The sequence below is a fragment of the Mytilus galloprovincialis genome, chromosome 4, assembly GCF_965363235.1.
Source record: "Mytilus galloprovincialis chromosome 4, xbMytGall1.hap1.1, whole genome shotgun sequence".
NCBI classification, from domain to species: Eukaryota; Metazoa; Mollusca; class Bivalvia; order Mytilida; family Mytilidae; genus Mytilus; species Mytilus galloprovincialis.
This window is the reverse complement of record NC_134841.1, coordinates 36,686,118-36,713,189: the sequence shown is the minus strand read 5'-3', so window position 1 is coordinate 36,713,189 and position 27,072 is coordinate 36,686,118. Positions and strand designations below refer to the sequence as shown.

Below are 27,072 nucleotides of genomic sequence, written 5' to 3'. Positions count from 1 at the left end.
AAGCGACCAATTTCATCTATGCTGCTGTATTTAAATTTATCATGTGAAGATATTTTTATTAATTGTCGTGTTTAATTCGAATAAGAAATATGAACAATTCGATCTGTTTCTTAACAGCTTTTGGAAACTGTTTCATTATTTGAAAATCACTTAAAAGTAGTCTTTTAATAATTACAGACCATACGGTATAAAATCCAAGGAAATATGCTATGTATATGAAAATAATTGAATGTGTTTTAATCAGACGGTTAACATGGTATATCAATGCTCTTCAACTTCGTACTTTATTTGGGCTTTTTTATTTTTATATGAGCGTCGCTGGTGAGTCTTTTGTAAACGAAACGCGCGTCTGGCGTAAATGTAAAAATTCCAATCCTGGTATCTATGATGAGTTTGTTTTTACACGACAACCTTGAAAACTGACTTGAATAAAAACAAATCTATGATTCCTCATTTCGATTTCATTTCGCAAACAATAATGAATGACATAAAAATTAAGTGAACATCTAAAACCATGTGAGTGGATTGGAAATAGCCATATGATTAACATTCACAAGATAAATCAGGCTACACGCAATGTGAATATGTTGTAATGGTATTGTTTATTAAATGTAAGAATCAAACATGAATTTACATTTGTGATTTCTGTCCTTTCGTGATGTCTTTGGTTGAATTTATCCTCCATTTTGGTACCCTGATTTTAGATTCTTCCTTCGATCAGATGTTTTTGTCTGCTCTGGACATGCAAGTACCTAATTTCAACATGCATTTATGTACGAGTTTGGCTACTAAGCATTTAATTAAACATTTATATATTTTGTATTTTCCCTTTTGCAATTTTTCAATTCAACTTTGAACATCATTTAGCTCTTCACATGTCTCGGTTGTTAACCATCTGTGGCATTAACATATTTGGCTTTGAGTTTCCGATAAAATCGAGAAAAACGCCTCAGACGCTATATATATCAATATCGTGTTCATATCCTTTTTATTATTGTGTCGTACCATTCCTGGTAAATTATTAGTTCGTGATAGAATTATCAGTTTATAAGTCATTGCTTCGATATGTAACATACCTTTCGTAATGTTTCTGTTATTAGAAATAAGGTTTCAACGACCTCAAGAAAGGTTTCATAGGAGGGGTTAGGCTGTTGTTTCTATGTCTATTTTGATAATATAACTCATTACTTGTTTCAGTTTGTTGTACATCATTTGATGACCTCAGGGAAGGTTTTCGTCGTAGGGATTAAGCTGTTTGCTTCTGTGTCTCTTGATAATATAACTCTTCACTTGTTTCAGTTTGTTGTACATCATTTGCTTTTAAATATAATGGCTTTGATCGTTTCTGACGAAGGTAAATCCAGAAAAATCTTCCAACGCATCACATGTGAAAAAGTGTTTTTTTTTTCATTTTCAAAGCGGAGATTGGCTTTAGCAGTAATTGTATCTTATGTCTCGGAAAGCATGTAAATCCTGTGTGATTCAAATACTTTTTAACCTTTCATTACACTTAACATTTACATAAAATGAACACATCAATGACATTTTCCGTCAACACAAAAGTGTTGATTACTGGACATGGAATACCTTCGGGATTACACGTTTAGCCTCACTGACAATGACCTACTGGTTGCTAAAACCTCTTCAAAGATACAAGGATTATAATTTGGCACTCCATTCTCTTTTACAATCTTCTTGAGATTAGTCAATGGCGCTCGAATAAAAAACTATAAGGCTTACCAAAACGAAGTTGCAGAGCATTGACAGCCCATCATTACGAATAGATGTGACAAATACAATAGGCAATTCATGTATGTGAGTTTATGCGTTAATGTTTGCGTCATTTTTATTACAAATTTCATATTAAAGCTAGAATTATCAATACACGATATGGAAACAAAGCAACATTTTTCGATATCAACATCAAGGTGAAATGTTAGTTCTATCTGTTGAATGGGTTTCTGCAGAATCTTTTAATGGAATACAAATTTCCGATTCTGGAGGGCTGTCTTTTTCCTTTTTATCGCATCTGTAAAAACAAAACAAAAACAATCACAAAGTATACGAAGTAGGTCTTTTTCTATTATATGAACCAAAAATAATTTGTGTATGTGACCTCAGCATGATGAGTTATCACCGCTCCAGCCTGTTTTGTTCTTTTTTTTATTTAAAAAAAAACAGGGAGAAGATTGTATGTGTTATTAACAATGCAATTGAAAGAATCATTAAGATTTTTTTTAAATTCAGTTAATACAGCACTAAAATATAAGTATAGCCTTCATGAATAAGGACATTTAGATAAATTAGGGTAGACTGGCTATATAAAGTCGAATTTTGGCTAAGTTTTGGTTTAATTCCATTCTCCCATAAGTATCAACTAATTTTCAAAATGTCATAATTTTCTTTAAGTTTATATTTGGAATTGAATAATTATTGTTCACTCATAAAACACTTTCATCTCGTGTAAGATTATGTCAAAAGTAAGAAAAAAGCTTATTTAAATTTTTTTATTGTTTTTTTTTTCTGTGTGTGATTTTTTCAGCAAAAAAAAACTGGATTTTTCGTTAATCTTGTAAATATCTTTCTCATCTGTGATTCTCACTGTCTTTCTGTGCAAGTCATATTTGAATCAGAACTTAATACTCTTGAAATAGCCAACATCAATAGGATGTGTCACCAATACCGTTTGAATGTTTGTAAGGTCAATGTTACGAATTTCTGATAACACTAAACCAAAATATTGAATATTGCACAAATACTAAATGTAATCTTATTGATATAGAATGACGAGATTGAAACTACAATATAGAAGAAAAGAAGTGATTGTTATTTTGCCATCTTCAACCTACCATTGACATGGCCATGTTCATCTTACCATACACGATGGCGTGTACATTTTAAAGCGTTAAAAAGCGGAATTAAATGCATTTAAAATCATATCAACACATAAGTTAGTTTTGGAGGGAAACAGGAGGCACATAGTTCTTTAATGCTTTTAAAACAACTTATAGGCATTGTCATTATCTGTAAAGTATTTTTTAGATAGTAACAGTATTCCTCGTGTGGTTATGACTTTATAGGTCACTTAATTTACTTTAGTCCCGCTCTTTTGCCTGTGATATGTAATCTGAAAAGCTATGTCTCTCTATTCTTCTGCAGTATTGAAAACGTTTCAGAAATGCCAGGTCAGAATTCTGTGTTTGACATAAGCATCTGAGAAATTGTATATATATTTTTTTGTCATTGAAATAATGGCTCTGTGTGCAGTTTTCCTCCATTCGAATATAAACTCAGTCAAAATGTCATCTTACGGAAAAGGACACAGTTGGTAATATAATAGATAAAGGCAACAGTAGTATACCGATGTTCGAAACTCATAAATCGATAGAGAGAAAAAAATTCGGGTTACAAACTAAAACTGAGGGAAACGCATTAAATATAAGAGGAGAACAACGACACAAAAGAAACACAACATTAAAATGTAACGCACACAGAAACGAACTATAATATGACAATGGCCATTTTCCTGACTTGGTACAAGACATTTTAAGACGAGACAACTTTTCTGGTATGATCTTCTAATGAGAAAATATATCGCTAAAAGATTCACAGATATATCATAGTGGTCAACCAATTTTTTATGGTAACTTTGTGTAAGGAGTAGACCCCTGCTAACCAAGTGTAACATGCAACATGCCCATTATTGAAAGACAACGTAACACAATGGGACAAGACGGTGCGCTACTGCTCATATATTCGAAGTTGACAAAACGTTAAACTAATCAAGTTTATCGCAGAATTTAGTTTAAAGTCGTTTGTCTACGCGAATATCGAGGAACGGATCAAGATACGACGCTGATAGTTTCTTTAATCCTAAATTCGCCAGTATATATTTACTGATGCAAATATATTCAATTGTATTCAATTAACTACACAGCATTTATACACACAAACACACACACATACACACATATATATATGTATATATATATATACGAGTCTAAATTGAAAACTACGTTCAAACCTATGATTGCGTTGGATAAAAACCGCAATTTTTATACGTGTGCATGTAAAACAAATTTCGTTGTAGAAGGGTCTAAAAACAGCACAAACAACATTTTCCAAAAGACCAAAAAAGTGAAAAAGTATATTTAAACAAAACGCATTTGACTAACAGGTCAAACAACTGATGTTCTTTAACCCTGCTGACTGCCATTGGCGATTGCCAAATAAAATTGATCACAAGATGTAACAAAATGGATCTTAATATAAATTTAATACTAAACAGAAAAACATTTTTTAACTTGTGGCCACGATGTTATGCCACAATCATACGGTGTCAATATGTTTTTAGTACACATATATATATAGCAAAAGTAAATAAATACGGTGTACAGAATGTATATATTATTTTTTTTCAAATTCGCAAACTACATTTCACATCAAATAATAACAGTTCGTTAAAATATTGTCACTAGCGCAACAGACAGAAGGCATGAAAGCCCTAGTGACAATATTTCAACGAACTGCAGTTATTATTTGATGTGAAATGTAGTTTGCGAATTTAAACAAAAATAATATATTATATACATATATATACATATAAATGGATGATGTAAAGATATTTACCCTATTACTTTATTGCAGTGTTTCTTTAATCTAAATAAGAAAAAGAAATGAAATAATATAACTTTTATACGGCTATTTTATGAAGATGTGTAAATAATTTCCTTTTGGGCTTTTTTTAAACTGTGTTTTTTGTACCAATCCTATTAAATCAGTGTAAGGTATGAGATTATATCGTATAATTTAGAAGTTTGATTAAAAGTGAATATACAGATGATGAACGTAATACCCATGGGTACGAAACGTGGCACATATTGATGTTTACAATATTATGATGTCGTCATTTTTTTCAAACGTTTACCATGTGATCTTTAATTTGAGGCGAAGCTAAGACAATGCCACAATAGCAACTTTCATTTTTGTTGATATGTTTTCTTGCCACACAATGTTATTACGTAAGACTTGTGGAATTTGCAGTTGGGGTACGTACTATAGAAAATTTATCAGAATTATTTTTTTTTTCAGTTTTCAGAGCTCATTTTACTTGGCAATCTGAGGCAACAGTAGTTTATTTGGTTTTGATGTTATATTTGTTATTCTCGTGGGATTTTGTCTGATGCTTGGTCCGTTTCTGTGTGTGTTAGTTACATTATAGTGTTGTGTCGTTGTTCTCCTCTTATATTTATGCATTTCCCTCAGTTTTAGTTTGTTACCCCGATTTTGTGTTTTGTCCATAGATTTATGAGTTTGAACAGCGGTATACTACTGTTGCCTTTATTTACCAATGTTTAAATCTCGTAGACCACCCGTTTTACAAGGTTGGACTCCAATTTACGTATTATGACAGTGTAAATGAAAGTAAGTAATGAACTTTTCATATCCTTTTATATCCTCGAAATATTTCTAGATTCAGACTTCTACTAATCTTCAGTTTGTTCGGGTTATTTTATAAACTATAGTTGCTGTTTTGAAGAAAAAACTTCAATCCTTTACAATATATAATTCAAAATTACTTGTGAATAAACTTGTATATGTTTGTCATTTTCAGGCATTGAAGTGATGACGATCCAGATATCAAAATACATTCCTATTGGAAATTAATTTACCGGTATCAGACTTACCTGTCCTTGTTAAGACATATAAGTATCAGAAGAGCAATTAGTAATAAGATGATTATTACTATAAAACCAATAATGAATCCATTTCTGGTGTCATTCCCTTCTGCTAAAAAGATAAAATGATCTTAGATAACAAATCATGGCGTTCATGGCAGATTTTGTTGGTAGTTCCTGTTTAATATATTCAACACTGCCGTGGTTAACATGGGACGCCATATTTTATTGATTGAGTAATTGTTTGTTGCTAAACAAAAGTGGCAAATATTTTGTACATGTTGAGGAAGGAACAAATTAACAATAAATTCAATGGGTAGGTCCTGTATTATACACCGTCCGGACTGAAGGCCAGATACATTCGGACTGGCACTGGGCATGGGACAATGAGGGTATATTTGGTATGGATAGACATTTTGACTTACAACAGGGCCGTATACTGACCCCTAAAACAGTTGTTGAACTGTTTTTAAATAAAAGGCAGTATGGCATTCCCTTACACGCTGCATTAGATTCAACACTCCTATTCTTATGACGTATCTACAATTTGTCCACAATTAAACGGACGTCTCACTTTGGCAAGGGTTTAACTGCCGGTTGGAAGAAGACCTGCGTGACCATATACTTTTCACAAGTTTACCCATATTTCTTTTATTAACACATATCTATTGTTGTGCACTGTACGTTTGTTGGTAGTTTATTTTCGCTGAGAAGCTGACATAGACCTAACATATCTTTTAATGCATAAATAATATCAATCATATACAGATTGGCTCTTCGGGGTTATTCTAGTGATCTACTGTATACTGGTTAATTGTGATATTGTCCTTTACATTATAAAATTGAGAAAGGAAATGGGGAATGTGTCTAAGCGACAACAACCCGACCATATAGCAGACAACAGCCGAAGGCCACTAATGGGTCTTCAATGTAGCGAGAATTCCCGCACCCGTAGGTGTCCTTCAGCTGGCCCCTAAAAATATGTATACTAGTACAGTGATAATGGACATCATACTCAACTCCGAATTATACACAAGAAACTAAAATTAAAAATCATACAAGACCAGGCCAGAGGCTCCTGACTTGGACAGGTGCAAAATTGCGGCGGGGTTAAACATGTTTATGAGATCTCAACCCTCCCCCTATACCTCTAGCCAATGTAGAAAAGTAAACGCATATCAATACGCACATTAAAATTCAGTTCAAGAGAAGTCCGAGTCCGATGTCAAAAGATGTAACAAAAGAAAATAAATAAAATGACAATAATACATATATAACAACAGACTACTAGCAGTTAACTGACATGCCAGCTCCAGACCTCAATTAAACTGATTGAAAGATTATGTCTTCATCATATGAATATCAGGCACAATCCCTCCCGTTAGGGGTTTAGTATCACACCATCATAAAATATATGAGAAGAACATAACCCGTGTCATGCCAATAACTGTTTTTTTTTTAAATAAATGTGTTTAGTTCCGATGCAAAGACCCTATAAGTGAATCAATATTAAAGCCAACATATGCAATCTTTAATGACCTGACAACAGTATCGTAACTATATCCCTTCTTAATAAGTCTGTTTAAAGGTTTTGTAAGCTTTTGAGGTGAATATTGACATTTTTGTGCTTTGTAAAGAATATTACCATAAAAAATTGGATGTGAAATACCTGAACGTATAAGATGATTATACTTCTCTGAATGATGCTTATACTAGTAATTAGTAATTGCATACAAATGCTGAAACTAATTTTCACTAAATGTTATTCTCAACACATTCTTGTGTTTAGCAAGTAAAGTGTGTTTCTTTGAAGGATATGTGATAATGTGACCCGAATGACATGGGAGATAATCAGAAAACCCAAAATAAATATTGCCGTGTTTTTCAGAGTTCATTTTAAAAACTTTATGTTGATATATACACGACATTTACTGCCAGATTGCTGCTAACAAGGAAGCTATCCAACCAAGAGTTTCAAATGTAAAGTTGAAATCATATCGTCGTAAATTTTACGGAAGGGTTGGTTAATCGTTATTGATTATCCGATTCACAGATGATAGCGGATATATTCCAAATGTCGTAACTACAATCCCGTCTACTTTTCACGAATGTGACCTACCGAATTACACTTATCAGGTTTATACTAACATGAGACACAGGATGGGTGCTAAATGTGCAGCAGGATCTGCCTACCCTTCAAGGGCACTTGAGATCACCCCCAGTTTTTGTATCGAGTTTGTGTTGCTTAGTGTTTAGTTTTGTATGCTGTGTTTTGTTTACTATCGCTTATCTGTTTGTTTTTTTTTTATGTCCTTCTGGTATCTTTCGCCTCTCTTTAAAAAAGAAATCAAGTATAAAGCTTACTTTCTGATTGACGAAATATGATTTCCGGGTCTATCATTTCACATCGCTTACCAATATATTTATTTGAACACCTGAAACAAGAAACATGGCTTTAACATAGGTCATTACAAACAGATAATACATGTATATAAACCTCACATTGGTATTCATACCCATAAATATGTGGGTTTATACACATCTATGGCATAACAGAGAACCCGATTTATTCATTTACGATAAACAATTTAGTTTGGCCTACTTATAATTGACAAGGCATGAAATCTAACGATGCTCTATGCTGGCAAATGAGTTAAATCTTATCCTGACCATACACCGTATTTCATGTTCACCTTTGTTTCATTCTGTTACTACATCATTACATTTTAGATTAAGATTCGAAATTGTATTGGTTTGTGGACAGATTTTATACTAATACACATAAGATACTCACGCACATTTCACTATTCTGTCTTCTACATATACAACAAAACATGATCCTCCATTTAAACATGCCAACGCTTTTGTCTCATTATCCGAACAACTAAGTCTATAATTTTCAAGAATAATTTGGGTTTTTATTTTGTTGTCTATTTTGGCACGGTTTGAATTGTCAGACTTTCTAATGCAGCCGACTATCACACCTATAATACACAATATTATTTAAGACAATCATGTAGTTTAAGCATTATATTAATCATATAAGTTAATCACATGTTACAGTATGTAACATAGAGAGTTTTAGATATAAAAAAAAACGCGATGCATTTTATTGCCTAAGTTTCACTTATAAAATGGAGTAAAGATGTATTCGTAGGGGACTAAAACAGGATTCGTATGGATTTTGTTATGCATTGTTTACATATCAGTTTAAAAATTATAATAAATGATACAGTACCAAAATGTGTTTTAAACAGATTTCTTGTACAAGATATCTTAAAATCCAGGTTATTATTAAAAACTGAAAGCAATAAAGATTATTTATATGATGTTCGATTTTCCCACTTGACATCCAGCAATTGAAGAAATAAAAGAAAATTGCAGATTTAAATCAAATTTAAATGAAGATCCGGATACATCATGTACATCCCTCTTATTCAACATAAATACCATATTCTCGAAGCTGTTTGAGTCTGTTTGCAAATTTAAAAATATCAAAATGTTAATGAACTGTCTAGAATTGTGAAGATGAAAGAAGTTGTAATGTTTAACGGCAATTGTCTTTTAGAGTCTTTACATGAAATTGAATATAAACTCGAAGTGTTTTAGACTTTTTGACTCAACGATTGTTTTGCTACCGACATACAAACGTAAAGTTACCTGTATATACAAACAGCAGACTATAGACTGTGAAAAGGTTGATCAATAAAGACATTTTTGCTTCTCTAAAAAGTAAAAAACAATTGTTTTAGATAATTAAAGATACAAGTTCTGAATCGTTCAAAAACGTAAAGCTGAAAAGTAAAATCACATAAATACTGAACTTCGAGGAAAATCCAAAAAAAAAGTCTCTAATCAAATGGCAAAATCAAAATCTCACTTGTCGTACAAAACTTTAAGCATGGTTATTGATAGTCTTCCAAGTGACAAAACGAACCGATTAGTGACAACAGATGACCAGATGTTTTATTCTAGGTTTTTTGATGAAAAAAAACTTTGAACGTATAGATCAGGCCAGATATAGATTCACACTCGTATGCATTACAAATTAACCCAAGGGTCAACAGTAAGAAAAAACACAAACCTACCCCGCTGCTGTCACTTGTTTCTAAAAAGTTAAATTACAAAAATACTGAACTCCGAGGAAAATTCAAAACGTAAAGTCCAAAATCAAATGGCAAAACCAAAAGCTTATCACATCTAATGTCGAAGTACCACTTGTCATACAAATTTTTAGCATGGTAATTGATAGTCTTCCAAATAACAAAACAAACTAAAATGCGCACAGATCCGTTCAGAAATGATGAAATATTATTCATTTGAATTATTTCCTTAAGTAAATATGTTAATCGCTTCCAAAAAAATTAAAAGGAATGCTTGCTTGTAGAATAATTATACTATTGTTCAATACTACACCCTCTTAATTCGTAGAGGATTAGAATCAGATAGCCAAAAAAACTAATGAAATATTTAACATATTTTAAATAACAAAGAATTCTTTCAGAGCTCAGATTTCAACAACATATTTAATTAATCAGATTTATAGCGTGTGAATAAACATTTAAACCCAATTAAACAGCGATTTCTTTTTTTGTTTCTTTTTTTTTTTTCATTGTTATGTCGCTTCAACAAATACATATACACGTATCTGTATGTGAAGTAAAACTTTATCATAAAGAAGACAACAATAATAAAAATGCAAAAATATAACCATCATATATAAATCAAATTATTTTATTATATGTAATCAAGCAATACGAGTAATATTCAAATGTTTCTCTCTTTTCAATGTTAAGTGTTGAACGTGATTTATCAGTTAAGATTTTCCTGAAAATTTAATTTTCATCCACCTATATGCTAATTCGTCTAGCTACTTTTCTGGAGTGGTCGCTTTTATCTTTTGAACAGGTATGTATATTGTAATGCATTTATCGTATTATATCATAATGACTTGATCGATCTTAAAGTGATATACAGGCGTCACTCATCAGCGTATAGTACTTTCGTATGCCTGGCGTGGTCAAATACCATGTGCACTGCCAACACGATAGTAATTCTGGATGCATTCAGCTTGTCAATCATATCTGTATCGTATGCACAAGCGATTAATGTTCCGGACGTACGAGAAGCATACATACGCGTTTATCTGGCGTTCTAGTAACGTATGTATGCGTATGTCTGGCGTTCAAAGGAAAAACGTCCTTTGAACGTATTTGAGACGCACCCCTGTCGTACCTGGGGCAATTATCCGTGCTTTTGGCGTGTCTGGGACATGTAGTTATGGGGTGTTTCACCGAGCTAGTACATATTTTATATAGAGATCAGCTGAGGTCCACCTACATCTCGCTGCATTGAAGACCCATAGGTTGCCTTCAGCCGTTATGTGCTCTTTGGTCGGGTTGTTGTCTCTTTGACATATTCCCCAGTTCCATTCTCAATTTTATTGTTTGTACTATTTCTGGATACGCATGGTCTTGTGAATAATCGGACTTTTGTAACTAAATTAATGTCAGAACAAGTATCGTTGAATATCTGAATACGTTTTTGATATGCCACTGTTGTGTTTAGTTTTCATTGAGCGCTGAAACTACGCCAGGCGTACATAGGCGGATCCAGGGGGCCCTGGGGGACCCGCCCCCCCCCCTTTTTCATGGGAAAATTTGGTTGATTATATAGGGAATCATTGAAGCATGACTGGAGCGCCCCCCCCCCTTAGGTCAGTCAGCGGGCCCCCCTTAGGAAAAGTTCTGGATCCGCCACTGGCGTATGTTTCAAATACGCCCTGCATACGTCCATGTAAAGGTCCAAGTAAAAGTCGAACGATGTCGAGGCGTATACAAACTCAAACTTATCTGTAGCGTTTTCCAACTTGTAACGTATGTATTTACGAGCGTGTAACGAAAAGTAAAAACACAAAAATACTGAACTCCGAGGAAAATTCAAAAAAGAAAGTCCCAAATCAAATGGCAAAATCAAACGCATACGCTTGGAACTTTCTAGAGTAAAAATTTCCTAGATTTAAAGCGTTCAATAAGCGTATACCTTTGCATTTCGATGTAGTTTAAACTTATGCAACGCGAGTCTGACGATTGCTTAACGTTCCCCTCACCTTACGTAAACGGACTTAAAAAGGCTTTGATTTTGTAAATATTGCCGGTATATTTAACGACCATTCTGTTAAAGAACAAATTCCTGGATATTTTGACAATACTGAGCTACCTCTTATTTGTTATATTTACAAGAAATCTACCCGGAAATTTGTGTTTAATTATAGTCAATTGTGTAAAGATGTTAATATCAGTGAAAATACACCTACTTCATGTAATTGCAGTAATTCCGAATATATTTATGGACCCATTTCCCATGTTATAACAGGAGATCTTAACATCGTTCAAGACCGAGAGTTAAAATCATTCCACAGTAAAGGACCTAAATATCGTCCCCCGTCAATTATTAATTGGAATGAGTGTCATAATATCATCCACGACTCACTCCATACTTACTGTATGAAATGGATAAAACGGGAAAAAGCTGACAAAAAATCTTTGGACTCTTTTTTTAATTCAGTAATGAAGATAGTTGATTTACGTATTCAACATTTTAAAGAACATTTTACTATAAACAATAACCACAATAAACCTATTTCTCGTATCAAACATAAACTAAAAGAACTAGCCAAGGAATTTGTTTTTGTCCCCGCAGATAAAGCTGCTAATAATATTATTATTGTTTGACGTAAATTTTACATTGAGGTTCTGAAAAAGGAAATCACCAATTCACCAACATTCCAACTGACTCCATTTTCAGAAAACGAAATCTGTAACAAACATAAACTTTTAGCCACCGCTTTACAAGCAGAGCCAAATACAATGAAAGTCCCAACTATGTATTGGCTTCCGAAGCTACACAAAACCCCTTACAAATATAGATTGATTTCGTCTTCAAGCCATTGTTCAACTACTAAATTGTCTATTCTTCTTACCAGCACACTTGGTACAATTAAAAACCTGATAATAAATTGTTCAAATAAGGCCTTCGAAAATAGTGGAATTAATTACTTTTGGAGTGTCAAGAACTCGTTGGAAGTACTTGATAAATTGCATGCTTATATTGGTGATTTTGAATCTGTTCAAAGTTTTGATTTTTCTACCCTGTATACCACATTGCCTCACATTCTCATTAAGAAAAAATTCACACACCTAATTAAATGGGCATTCAAAAAATCAGAATGTGAATATATATGTTCAAACTCTTTTAGGTCATTTTTTAGTAGCAATAAACAAAAAAACTATGTTAATTGGACATGCTTTGATACTATATATGCCCTTGAATTTTTACTAGATAACATTTTTGTTCGCTTTGGGGATTCCGTATATCGTCAGATTATCGAAATTCCAATGGGGACTAACTGTGCACCACTTATTGCGGACTTGTTTTTGTATTGTTATGAGTTACAATTTATGACAAAAATAAGCAAAGACCCATCGAAACAACATCTGATAAACAAATTTAATAATACTTTTAAATATTTGGATGATATTTTGGCTCTCAATAATGACGACTTCAGTATGTATATTTATGAAATTTATCCTGTTGAACTTACTTTAAATAAAGCTAATACTAACAATGACCACTGCCCTTTTCTCGATCTTGATATCTATATCACTAATGGAAAGCTGAATACTAAAATTTATGATAAAAGGGATGATTTTTCATTTCCTATCGTTAATTATCCGTTTTTAGATGGTGACGTTCCCTTGTCACCATCTTACGGTGTTTATATATCTCAACTTGTACGATTCGCTCGTGTATGTAACAATGTTTTAGATTTTAACGAGAGAAATTTATGTATTACTGAAAAATTATTACACCAGGGTTTTCGATATCACAAACTAGTCAAAACATTTACTAAATTTTATCATCGGTATAAAGACATTATTCGTAAATATAGCTCAACATGCAGACTTCTAATACGTTCAGGTATTTCACATCCAATTTTTTATGGTAATATTCTTTATAAAGCACAAAGGTGTCAGTATTCACCTCAGAAACTTACAAAACCTTTGAATAGACTTATTAAGAAGGGATATAATTACGATACTGTTGTCAAGTCATTAAAGATTGCATATTTTGGCGTTAATATTGAGTCACTGATAAGGTCTTTGCATCGGAACTAAACACATTATTTTTTAAAAACAGTTGTTGGCATGACACGGGTTATGTTCTTCTTATATATGTTATGATGGTATGATACTAAACCCCTAACGGGAAGGATTGTGCCTGATGTTCATATGATGAAATCATAATCTTTCAGTCAGTTTAATTGAAGTCTGGAGCTGGCATGTCAGTTAACTGCTAGTAGTCTGTTGTTATTCATGTATTATTGTCATTTTGTTTATTTTCTTTGGTTACATCTTCTGACATCAGACTCGGATTTCTCTTGAACTGAATTTTAATGTGCGTATTGTTATGCGTTTACTTTACTACATTGGTTAGAGGTATAGGGGGAGGGTTGAGATCTCACAAACATGTTTAACCCCGCCGCATTTTTGCGCCTGTCCCAAGTCAGGAGCCTCTGGCCTTTGTTAGTCTTGTATCATTTTAATTTTAGTTTCTTGTGTACAATTTGGAAATTAGTATGGCGTTCATTATCACTGGACTAGTATATATTTGTTTAGGGGCCAGCTGAAGGACGCCTCCGGGTGCGGGAATTTCTCGCTACATTGAAGACCTGTTGGTGACCCTCTGCTGTTGTTTTTTATTTGGTCGGGTTGTTGTCTCTTTGACACATTCCCCATTTCCATTCTCAATTTTATTAGTCAATTTTCTCTGTTCGTATGGTGCACGTCTATAAGCCAATGTGTGACGCCGGCATTACTTAACTTAAACAATTTGTGTCTTATTCTGTAGAATGCAATTTCACTCTTTCAATTTGTAGATATAAAATTACCAACCAAAAAAAAACATTTGCAGATTTCCTTTTTTAAGAAGTAATCATATGTGTCATTTCTATTGCACTTACCTTAAAAGTCTCGACCAGCAACAATCCCTATCCTCCCAAATAATAAAGGTAATCGGTAGTGCATGACTTTCAAGAAGAGATGTGCTTTTTCTAGTAATTCCAATCCTTCTGTTTAAAGATCCTTGTTTAATCATGCAAGATGTAAAAAAAAACCACGTATTTTAAAAGTCTATTATTACAAAAGTAGGTTAACTCTACATTTTTAGTAACACAATATGAATTTTAAATGCCGCATTATATTTCCTTTTATATACGATCGACAATTTATTATTTCATTCATATAAAGGAATACAAAACAGTCAACTAATAAAGTGGATTAAGACATCTATATTGCAGTGTAAGTCCGGATTTCGATTCAAATAGGTGAATAGCCAATTCTATATATTCACGAATTTCACAAATAGCCTAATTTTAAAAGGACTTTCAGTCAATTCATTTTACAATAGCTTTATATGAGCAGTTATATTTTTAAACCATTTAATCTGTGTTTAACATGCAATTTTAGTGTCAGTATCTAAGGTAAATCTTGGCTACAACGTCTGTTTCAAATTCATATACAACCAACGTGTCTTGTCTTAATATCTATGTAGTATGGGCAACTTGATTATTAACATTTATATGTCTCGTCTCACTTTGACAGGTGAATAGTGCGACTTCGTTTTCAAATACAAGGTAATGCTAAACAAAGATCCAAGATAACAATACCATCAAGGGATTGGTTCTTACATTTCAAAAGCATAGGCGACGGTGGTAACTATAAGAGGTTATGATATTTACTGAAAATATTCATAGTAAAAAAGGAACTCACTTTTTAGTAACGTGCCTAGACACCTACCCTATGATATCAGTTATTGTGTATATTGCGAACGTTTAAACATAAGTTGGGGGGGGGGGGGGGTTGGATCGAATCAGTTTTTTATTCAGATGCTAACCGTACACATTTAGTATAACATGTACGAGTAGAGTGATTTGTGTTGCTGCGAACTATTCATTATTTTCAGAACGCAGGGTAATTATTGGGTTTTGCTTGTCGGTTTAGGGCAAGTTAGACACGACTCAAATATCATATTATCTCACATGTTTATTATGCTAAAGACACTAATTAGCCCTGTAACTTATGGCTGAAAATAAACTTATATTAACAACCCGAAACTCCTCCATTGAAAATGTTCTCAAAGCATCTATAATAAAAATAAATATACATGCTTTTTTCTTCATTTTTTGCTTTACTTTTAAAAAAATTGTTCTTACGACTCAAAATTGACCATATTCTAGCAATTTCCAATAGGATGAATTATACGCATTCAAATAAGGATTGTGTGCTTAGAAATAAAGAAAACAGTGGATGGATCGATTTAGAAGACAAATCAAGGAAACAAACAGAAACTCAAGGGAAGACCATAAACCCTCAAAGGGAACCAGCGAACGTGTGTCGACAGGATGATAGGCATCTACTATGCCTGAATCGCTTGCTATTTGAATCCACACTCAGTCAAATTATCAATCAGGAATAGGATAGAATCTGTAAATTTGCACATTAAACTATTCTTGTATCTAAAGATCAAAAACTGGGGGTGCTCGGCTAGTGAGCTGAACAACAGACATATCGTATTGGGTTAACATTTCAAGTTTAGGAAGTATATTTAGTCGTAATTCACTGGAATATGAGATGCAAGCGCTCATTGTTATGCGGGTTTTAACAATCATCAGTATATTTGAAACTTAAAAGCTCAAACACATCAAACGAATGGAAACAACTATCGTTTTCCCGATTTTGTGCAGGCGCTAAGTCAATCAAAGAATTTTGAAAGTTGTTTGTCTTTTGGCCATGGAGGTTTTGCGTTATATGACTACAAAACTAGTCGGTCAGTAGGGGTGCACATTTAGTATATGAGGGGAAATAAAGTAAAAAGCCACGTCATTTTTTGTTTATATGACAAAATTGTAGATTGAGACTGTAAATTTTTCAGTAAATTTAAGAATCAACATGATTAACATAGTTGATTGAAAACACACCCTTACCCTGACGGTCGTTCTATTATATAGAAATAATGATGATTAAAATTCAAGACAGAAGTTAATCAGCAAGGGTTAACAATATGATTGTTTTGATTATGCAGACATGAAGCTGACACTGTAAACTTTTGTCAAGACTGTAACACTTTTATAAAATATGTAAATGAGCTACTGCCAATAGTTTTGGAAATTTCAGAAATTCATAACAAGGAATGTTATTCTTTTGCTACATTTTTATGTCCGAAATTGAAAAAATGATGAGCAAGCTTTTTTTCGATGTTAGTTGGTGTGTTTCTCTCAGTTTTTGTTTTATAACCCGGATTTTTTTTTCTCAATCGATTTATGAACTTTTTGGAATTTTGGATCCTCAATGATCTTCAACTTTGTACTTGTTTGGCTTTATAAATATTTTGATATGAGCGTCACTGATGAGTCTTATGTAGACGAAACGCGCGTCTGGCGTACTAAATTATAATCCTGGTACCTTTGATAACTATTTACACCACTGGGTCGATGCCACTGCTGGTGGACATTTCGTCCCCGAGGGTATCACCAGCCCAGTAGTCGACACTTCGGTGTTGACATGAATATTAATAATGTGGTAATTTTTATAAATTTCCTGTTTACAAAACTTTGAACTTTTCGAAAAACTAAGGATATTCTTATCCCAGGCATAGATTACCTTAGCCGTATTTGGCAAAACGTTTTGGAATTTTTTATCCTCAATGCTCTTCAACTTTGTACTTGTTTGGCTTTATAAATATTTTGATATGAGCGTCACTGATGAGTCTTATGTAGACGAAACGCGCGTCTGGCGTACTAAATTATAATCCTGGTACCTTTGATAACTATTTGAATACCGGTATACTACTGTTGCCTTATTCGTAAAATAGAGGATGTTTATCCTTTAACGGCACAAATGTTCGAAATTTTCCGTATGTTAATCATAAACAAATATGATTTGGTTTTCCAAATGTTTTGATTCGAGCATCACTGATGAATCTTGTGTACAAACGATTATCCGACGTATCAAAATATGAGACTGGTATCTTAAGTAAGTTTTTTTTTCTTGAACACATTTTATTCAACGTCTGATACAAGCGTCGGTGGTAGTAATTGGTCGGTGTTACCCTTCCCATTGCACCCTCTTATCTAAACAAATCGAATGAAGGCAGTGGCAAATCGTCAAACTTGTTAATTTTTTGTGTTTAGGAATAAAAAGAACATATCAAACAAATACTAAAATTATATATGAAAACAAGAATGTGTCCATAGTACACGGATGCCCCACTCGCACTATCATTTTCTATGTTCAGTGAACCATGAAATTGGGGTCAAAACTATAATTTGGCATTAAAATTAGAAAGATCATATCATGGGGAACATGTGTATCAAGTTTCAAGTTGATTGGACTTCAGCTTCATCAAAAACTACCTCGACCAAAAACTTCAACCTGAAGCGAACGGACGCACAGACGGACGGACGAACGAACGAACGGAGGCACAGACCAGAAAACATAATGCCCCTCTACTATCGTAGGTGGGGCATAAAAACTACTTTACTCCATATACCTCCTTATTAATTCCATTCCAGATGTCAATGATGCAAAAATGTGCAGGAAAGAAACTTGTTTTCAACAGCAAAGTTTGTTCTTATGTTGTGCTGTTATACCACTATCCCAGATAAGGGGTACAGAGCGCTCACAAATTTGTTGAACCCCTCAAGATTCTTTTTATGTCTGTCCCTAGATAGGAAACTGCAGTCTAGTGGTTGTCCTTAGTTGCTGTTCATCATTGCTTTACTAGCGAGAAAAGGGCTCCAAGTTTTCTCCTTTGAATGATTCCTCATTTTTATATGCCAGTGTCTGCTATATCTTACTATACAGAATAGGTTTTGCTTATTGTACAACAGTAAAGTGACCTTAAAAGAGAGGCGAAAGATACCAGAGACATTCATCTTGGTAATTTTACAGTGAACCATGATAAAAGGTGAAACGAATCATAAACGATGGACAAAAAGACCTAAAAATCATTAAATTCCCTAAAGGTCGCCCATGTTTGAAGGCAGGATTTTCATACATCTTTTTTTAACAAAATAAACCAAGGACAATTTTGACAATGTGTGGTACCAATCAGCCAAGTTATTTTTGAGTAGATTTTTGTCAAATTTACGAAAATGCCACAAGCTTTGTGATGAGGACAATAGGACAGCTCACTGGATACTTTGGGTACAGGAAGCCACATAAATACCACACAGTTAAACAGACTACATCAACAACCAAAACCTTATCCATAAAAAAAACATCCAGGTCAAGTTAAAGATCAACTCTTGCTATCTGAATCTGAGGAACATACCTGATCATAAATATTTCGTGCTGACATGAAAATGAGGTCAAAGCTTGTTGAATCCTGACTGACACAAATATTCTATACATCATATGTAGCTCATAGTTACTTATAAATATACCCAATCATTTCAAACATAATAAACATTGACCAATGAACCATGACACTATAATGTCACTATTGAGGTAAAAGCCAGATGAACACCTAACAATCCTTCTTTCCTGGCAAAGTTGACCTGTGACTAAATGTTTGTTTTCTGTATTGATTATAGATCGTCAGGCAAATTATGTGCTTTTTTGTTTTTTGGTCCAATTACATCAAAAAATATTTAATATTTATAAACATCTTCAAGAAATTTCTTTGATGTATGATTATTTGTTCTGTTATAAGAGGCCTCAATGTAACTTATATATGAAAAGCAGTAATACAGACTGCTTTGCTTTGACCAACTTAAAGTATCAAATTCATGTATTTTTCAAAGTTCAAGAATAAAACCTTTGCACAATATGTCACATGCTCACTCATATAGATTTGAACAAAATTCTGTAAACATCTTATAGGAACTCGTTAAAACTTACATTAGTATAGTTTAGACAAGGTCAAACATTCTTTGCTACAACTATTGAGTTGAGTCCCGAAAACTCCCCAAAAAAATGTATTCATGTCAAGTATTTAGATTAATATACTGTAACAGTTCTATATATTTTCATGTCTTTTAGCTGGTATTAAAGTTATTACACAGGCATCATCTGAAAGTTGTTACCATAAAAAATGTTATTTTCTTTTTGGAAAAATAGCGCAGCCAAAAACTGTTTGATTCATTGCTTGGACAATCAATTTTAGTAACACTTTTCAGCGGACATACCTGGAAAAAAAACATGAAATAAATGCTAAAATAATTTAATTATAAATGACTTTAATTCATTTACAGATCAACAAAAGATGACAGTGTATGTTTAAGATAGTCCATTTCTGTAACTTTCTGACAGCTAAACTGGATAAAGGGTAAACATCTTGTCTTTATGGTAGCAATTCCTGTATCTATTGTTTTCTCTGTGAAATCTGCAAAATAGTTCAAATTTGTTTACAAATATATATAAATTCAGTTTTTTTCTGTAAATGTATATCCAGCTTTACTCCAATTTTAGGAAGTTTTCGATTTTAATTTTTTTTTTTAAATAATAAATTTAAATGTTTTCAAAACAAATTTAATATTCAGCATTTTAAGTATGACATTGTTCTTTGGCATTTGAAAGGTTAAGATGAAAAAAAAAAAAACATTTGAAATGACATAGCCAGCCAAGTTGAACATATCAAATTTAAATTCTGTTATGTAATCTTTCAAATAATACCATTCAGCCATATATATATACCTTGTGCATATTTAAATGTCAAATATTGCTTTTGTTAAGATGACAATGATGCATGTATATATGTGTATATAAACATCAAGCTGTGATATGTGTTTACAACGTAGACAAATCTTTTCTTTTTTATATGGGTGTCATCTTCTGTCTCAAAATTAATATTAAGCAGAAATGGCAAAGCCTATGTTTAAAAGTTGACACAGCAAACATCACACAGATAAAAATCAGATTTGCAGATGTACAACTCTGTTAAGCTGTTTTCAAGACCTTCTGATTATCAAAGTGTGATGAGAATGACAAGGAAAAACCACAGAAGTGTTGGGTAAATGTAAAAACAGCTTTGTTATCAGGCCAAGAAACTCTCTTCAAAGCATTACTGATAATTATGACAAATAAACTTCTATTGTAAAAATTTACATGTTTAAGTGACCAATTAACACAAAGGTGCAAACACTGAATGTCTTATTAATATTAATGAAAATTTACTGCACCAAATGTGCATTTCCACAATTCTTCAGTGATGCACCAGGCCAAAATATTCGAAAATTAAAACCTAAAATAAATGTTGAAGAGATGATAAAACACAAAAAGGACCAAAAGTATAGCATAACTTGGACAAGGAATCAGAACTATGCTCCCTAGGGATGACATCAAAAGTTCAATGTAGGATAAACAAAAACTTAATTCATATAGTTTTTTCACTGACCCCCCAATCCCCCCCCCCTCCTCTTAACTTAATTTGGGAAAAATTGATTGACCAATAAGGATATATATAAAATCAATGTCAAGGATATATATAAAATCAATGTCAATTAAACAAAACTTGCAGCAATTTCTACCCCACCCCATCCCTAAACTATTTGAATTAAGTTTTTTATCCTTCATTGATCTTTTTTATGTCGTTCCCTACTCTTTATGAGACAAGGTAAAAATCTTTACAATTCTGAATGACCAACTTTTGAATATTTTTTTCTGTCACTGTGTCCACTAATAGGTCACGACTGTCAACTATGACCATTCTATACCCTTGAATATATACCATAGATTTTACTAGTTGGAATATTTTGTCAAGACAAACAAAATTGAGAATGGAAATGGGGAACGTGTCAAAAAGACAACAATATGACCAAAGAGCAGAAAACAGCCGAAGGCCATCAATGAGTCTTAAACACAGCAAGAAAATCCTGCACCTTGAGTTATAACTATAAGTACCTTCTAACCCCATGTTATTTAATAGATCACAGGGATGTAGATATGGTTCCTTTCCATTACAGCTGATAGGTTTACATGTTAAACACATGTTTACTGTCCTTTTAATCACTGAGCTCTCACATAACACATATACAAACTTCTCTAATGTTGACCCAAAATCTGGAAAACTCTGAAATTATAAGCAATTATTTTTATTTGTTTGTATGAATCAATCCAATTAAATGGTTCTTGTGTATTGCAAAATGGTCATTATTCATTTTATCTATAAATCTAATATGATCTACCAGCTAAAGGAGATATCCATGCTTCTATTTTATGTTTCTAACTATTTTGATCTGAGCGTCACTGACGAGTCTTATGAAGACAAAATGCACATCTGGCGTATCAAATACTAAGCCTAGTACCTTTGAAAACTATTATGTGCTTTACCATCATTAGCATTAAATAAATAGAAAAAGTTGGCTTTCATATATGGTTTGAATTGTCAAAACAAAATTCTTCATTATATATAAGTTATTTTTTTTCTAATTACCCATTCTTATATGATTATTACAAGTCTGTTCAATAGTAGAAGAAAGATCTCCGTCATAGCAGTCTAAATAGTTAGCTTACTGTATACCGATATCTAATATTTAAAATTTCATTTCAATTTTTAGTGATAGTTTGATAATCTCAAAGTGTATATAATTCAAGTGAAATTGCAACAAATCTACTGGATTTCATTTCTTAAAATACTTTCTAATAGTATTGACCTAATTTAATTGCCCCATTTTTTTAAAGTTCACAAAACTTTTTTGTAAACTATCAAAATCATTTAAGGCCAGAATTTTTTAATTTGTTGGTTTACGGATCCGCCGACCCGATTTTGTCGATTTCCAGAATAAAAATAAAATTGACTTTTCATGCTTTTTTATTCCCTCCGACCCTAACAAATGCATTATCCCTGAAAAATAATTAAAATATTCATTTTTTTTATGAAATGATTGCATTAATCACTAATAAAATTGATAACACTTTCTGTACAGTGAAAAAATAAAACTTCCAGTTGTCGTTTCTAAAAAAAGAGAAATCAATTTTAACTGACCTTGAAATGTCAATTGCGCAAATAATTTTGCAAAACGAAACCTGTGTTTAAAACCAATTACACAATAAGTTCGTTTCTCGTATTTGTCATTAGTCCGTAAGATGCATCATCTGATAGAAATAGACTTGTCCAAATGTGGACAGGTGGAAGACATCAAGTTAAAGTACTGAATATTAAATAATCATTTGGAATTTTCTTGTTTCATAGATAATAAAAAAATATTTTCCATTTGGATAAAAAAACGGGAATGCATGACAACAGATTAAGCCGATATTCTCGTTTTTCAAGTGGACGAGTCTATTACGTTTTTGACACGTGTGTTGAAACTTATTTTCATACGAAGTTTTTACATTTTTTTTCTTTATCAGTTTTCCTGCTGGAAGATCATTATTCACCAAGTTTTTGTAATTAATTAAGAGCTATGCGAATCTGTTTTTTTCTTTTTGTTATGAAATGACGATTTAATTTCGTCTTTGTCCGTGTACCCCCCTTTTTTTACAGGACATTATTATTATTAGAATGTCATGCATGTTTATGACATCTGAGCAATAAAATTTCATCGAACTAAAATCAAAGAAATGATGACAAAATAGCATAACAAACATATTGTTAGAAAGGTGAAATATATATTTATTTTGCATATAATTTTTTCTGTCTTGAATAATTTTTTTTCTTTTTTTTCCCGACCGACCGACCGGACTTTTTCATGGAGAAAATCCGTAAACCAACAAATTAAAAAACCCTGGCCTAATCTATTTATATCTGAATTATAATATCTATAAATAACCATTTCACAGGTAGATTTTAATATATATTGATTGATCAAAGTAACGTCAAGGTAAATTTCAAACAGTAAATAGAAAACAAATGTAAGTGTAAGGTAAAAAGTTAATATATTTCAATATCACAGTATTTTACAAAAATAAAAAAATGAATATTTTTTTTTAGAAAATTGCAATCAATGAAAGAACTTTATGTGAAATTTTATGATGAAATTTGAATCTAGTTTCTGACTACACATTAGTAATATCTATGGGTATATTTAACAGAAATAAATACTTGACGCTTGTTTGAATAGTAATCAATGAAATATTTGGATCTGTTATGAAATTTTATGATGAAATTTGAAAACAGTATCTGACCAAAAGTAAGATCTATTTTTAAATGTTTAAAATTTTTAACTAGCATATATTCACTTATCATAGCAATACAACTAAAACAAGTAATTTTCTTGATTTTGGGTTAAAGGTAAGACTTTTTCAAATTTAATCATTTTTTGAAATAAATCAATATTTTGTTTAATCAATACAAATTCAAAATAACCACAGTTGCAAAATTTGATGATGTTATTTGTATAATGATCCTAAAATATCACATAATTTATAAAGTTCCAATCATTGACTATCTGATTATCTATACAACTTTTTTTTAATTTCCAGATTTAAAAAAAAAAAAGCAATACATAATATTTACGTAAACATTCTATAAAAAGCTGTCATTTGTGAATGAATTTTGAGGACAACATGGCAACGCAGTCATATTCTTTAACAAGTTTACCAGATGAAGTTATAGTGAAGATACTTTCATTCATTTCACAGTATGAACTGATTTATACCATACAACACATCAATACAGACATGCACCAATTATGCTATGCACCGTTACTATGGAAATCTATCAACAGCATACAAGATCTTATTGAGGAGGAAGATGACAATACAAAGTTTAACATGTTTTTACGAACAATATTGCTGTACGTTGAGGAAATAAATATTGATATCGATCTGGATTTGTTCTTTACAATTCTTACTAACGATGAGAATATGATTTTACATAACTTGAGAAAAGCAGAAATTCAGTTTGTTATCAATTGTCCCGAAGAACTAGAGAAGACCTTTTTACATTTACCTAACATAAGAGAAATTAAAGTGATATTTTCTACAGCATACACTGATCGACTTCCTCAGTGTATTAAAGTTCTGTCTTCTTTGTCCAAATTAGAAAAGTTGAGACTCATTCGTCGAGGTAAAAGTCTATTTTACCAAAAACCTTATTTGAAAGATGTGACTAATGAATTGTACAATCTAATAGTAAATCATCCTGGGCTCCAGTTGTTTTCTATAGCAGGTCAAAGATTCTTCCGCTCCACTTTTAAAACACTGCTTACAACATGCAAAGACTTGGAATGTATAAAGCTGTACAACTGTATGTTAAAAATGGCTGATGGAATTGTGGTGCCTTTGAAAACATCATTAAAATCATTTATATCAATAGATTGCAAGATAGATGATAACTTGGTGAAAAATCTGACTACAAGTTGTCCAAATCTGAAAAAAATCTCCTTTGATCAATGTCAGACCATCAATGATCGATATTTACAACTTATTGGAGATAATTGTCCCTTATTAAAAGACCTTAATCTTAATCAATGAAACCCTGATATGCATATATCATTACCACCTGAGACCTCAATATCTGATGATGGTTTCGAAAAAATCGCAGAGGGATGTCCAAGATTAAAACGTTTACTTGTAAATTATTGTAATAATGTGAGTGATTCAGGTATTATGAGTATTGCCGAAAATTGTCCAATGCTTTTAGTTTTGGAAACCCAGGGATGTTCAAAAGTTACAGAAGATTCAGTAGAATGCATTGCATCTAAATGTAAATGGCTTCGAAAAGCGAATTTCAGCCATTGCAAATACATACGTTTTCAAAGTATAAACTATTTAATTAGGAAATGTAGTTATTTGGAAAAGTTAGATCTTAAATTATGTAGCGATAATCAACTTGAACAGACAGACAGTGTATATGAAAATCAAATAAATCCAAATCAAGTCCAAGATTTAAATGAAAACATAAGTTTAACTCAAAATAAACAAAAGGATGGTTCAAAAATAAGGACTGTGTTGTCATCAATTGAAAGTGTTAATGTTAGAAGAACCCATCCATTGTCAGAATTATATCTAAACTCAGCAAACATTGTTGATGAAACAGTATTTTTTATAGCAAACATCTGTTTAGATCTGCAAACTTTAAACTTGAATAATAACCCGCAAATTACTGATATAGCAATGAATACATTGATGCAAAACTGTAAATGTTTACAAGTCTTACATCTATCTGGAAGCATAAACCAAACGTGTAACTTAACAGATGATTCTCTTTCATCAATTTCTAAATATGGAGAAAATTCAAAAGTTCTAACAATAACCAGTAACAAACAATTCACCATAGAAGGAATAAAAGAGATCATCTGTTCATGTGATAGTTTGAAGCAGATTGAATTCACAGTTGGAAGCATTGTCAAAGTTTTGGAAACTCAAGTCACAAGTTTTATTGACAAATATGACCAAAAACGTATCTTCATGAGGACAGGAAGAGGCATGGGCCATGAATGTCAAGTTTATGCTATGAATCCAGACTTTTACCATGTTCAACTCTATATAAATAGACTACATTCAAGATTTACTATCTAAGAAATAAATATCATTCTAAAACATATATTTCAGGTCTGAATGAATCCAAATATGTTTTTTTTTTTCAAGGATCATCTTGGATCATCTGACATTAGTGTGAACAATGTCTAGTATATAATAAAACAAAATACATACAGTACTAATAAATACACATACAAAACAATGTGGATTCAGAAACAATTAAATAATGCTTAAATCTATATGAAAAAATAACAATTCTCTGTAAAATGTGAACTTGGAATTTTTGTTTAACCATTGAGTGGAGTAGATATCAAAAGATTAAAAGAGAAAATATGATTTCCCAATATTGTGGTTTAAATGAAACAGAAAATGAATCCCACAACTTTTTCTACCTCAAACTTGACGTCTTGATTTTAAAATACTGTTTATAATCATATTGCAAAATTTTAATAACGAAGATAAAAAAGTTAATAAAAATGTTATCTTTGTATCAATTAATGCATTTTGTCGATGCATGATGCATTCATAAAAATGTTCAAAGTACCATGACAACAGAACTCTATAACTATAGTTACAACACAACTATACAATTAAAAGTTTGAATTCTATTTTTATTGTGTTCTTGTATGTTAATTAGTGTACACCATCAATCCTTCAGGGTGTAAATGTTCATTAGAAATACATAACTTAATCTCTTATCTAGAACACATTTACAAATTGACATATTGAATCTCCATAAAAGTTTACCATAGAACAGAGCATATATAAGTAAGTGAGATTGACTTTTTTCACATTCACATATTTCAAGGTATCAAGTTTTTATTTGTGAAAATAATGTATGGTTGTTATATTCCAATAATTTGCAAGTATGGCTAGTACACGTTTTTTACTTAAGGCTAGCTGAGGCC

General features: G+C 32.1%; 4 protein-coding genes across 5 annotated transcripts in view; 2 read left to right on the top strand and 2 right to left on the bottom strand.

Annotated features, from left to right (window-relative positions):
- Window positions 1-218: 218 nt before the first annotated feature.
- On the bottom strand, window positions 219-14,833 carry LOC143072036 (uncharacterized). Its single transcript, XM_076246808.1, has 7 exons — window positions 14,701-14,833; window positions 9,339-9,403; window positions 8,473-8,662; window positions 8,043-8,113; window positions 5,688-5,790; window positions 4,630-4,659; window positions 219-2,029 (listed from the first exon to the last, which is right to left on the bottom strand). The coding sequence occupies exons 2-7, from the start codon at window positions 9,391-9,393 to the stop codon at window positions 1,924-1,926; spliced, it is 555 nt and encodes a 184-aa protein (XP_076102923.1). The 5' UTR covers window positions 9,394-9,403; window positions 14,701-14,833; the 3' UTR covers window positions 219-1,923.
- A 5,112-nt stretch (window positions 14,834-19,945) lies between these two features.
- LOC143072033 (CST complex subunit CTC1-like) overlaps window positions 19,946-27,072 on the bottom strand; it is a 41,594-nt gene continuing 34,467 nt past the window's right edge. For both annotated transcript variants that reach the window (XM_076246803.1, XM_076246805.1), the window contains exons 23-24: window positions 21,641-21,809; window positions 19,946-20,123 (exon numbers count right to left, since the gene is read on the bottom strand). In XM_076246803.1, the coding sequence (XP_076102918.1) occupies window positions 19,987-20,123; window positions 21,641-21,809 (306 nt within the window). In that variant the 3' untranslated portion in view covers window positions 19,946-19,986. The remainder of the gene's footprint in view (window positions 20,124-21,640; window positions 21,810-27,072) is intronic.
- On the top strand, window positions 24,122-25,156 carry LOC143072035 (uncharacterized). Its single transcript, XM_076246807.1, has one exon. It carries the CDS (start codon window positions 24,230-24,232, stop codon window positions 25,154-25,156), a length of 927 nt encoding a protein of 308 aa, XP_076102922.1. The 5' UTR covers window positions 24,122-24,229.
- LOC143072034 (uncharacterized) lies at window positions 25,166-26,536 on the top strand. Its single transcript, XM_076246806.1, has one exon. It carries the CDS (start codon window positions 25,166-25,168, stop codon window positions 26,201-26,203), a length of 1,038 nt encoding a protein of 345 aa, XP_076102921.1. The 3' UTR covers window positions 26,204-26,536.

What these genes read in the sequence shown, in the direction of transcription:
- LOC143072035 (XM_076246807.1), top strand. Translation starts at nt 24,230, where the DNA reads ATGAATTTTGAGGACAACATGGCAACGCAGTCATATTCTTTAACAAGT.
- LOC143072034 (XM_076246806.1), top strand. Translation starts at nt 25,166, where the DNA reads ATGCATATATCATTACCACCTGAGACCTCAATATCTGATGATGGTTTC.
- LOC143072036 (XM_076246808.1), bottom strand. Translation starts at nt 9,393, where the DNA reads ATGTCTTTATTGATCAACCTTTTCACAGTCTATAGTCTGCTGTTTGTA. An exon ending in GACAGAATAGTGAAATGTGC is followed by an intron (nt 8,114 to 8,472) that starts GTGAGTATCTTA and finishes TTCTTGTTTCAG; the next exon opens with GTGTTCAAATAAATATATTG. An exon ending in CACTGCAATAAAGTAATAGG is followed by an intron (nt 2,030 to 4,629) that starts GTAAATATCTTT and finishes TTGTTTTTACAG; the next exon opens with ATGCGATAAAAAGGAAAAAG.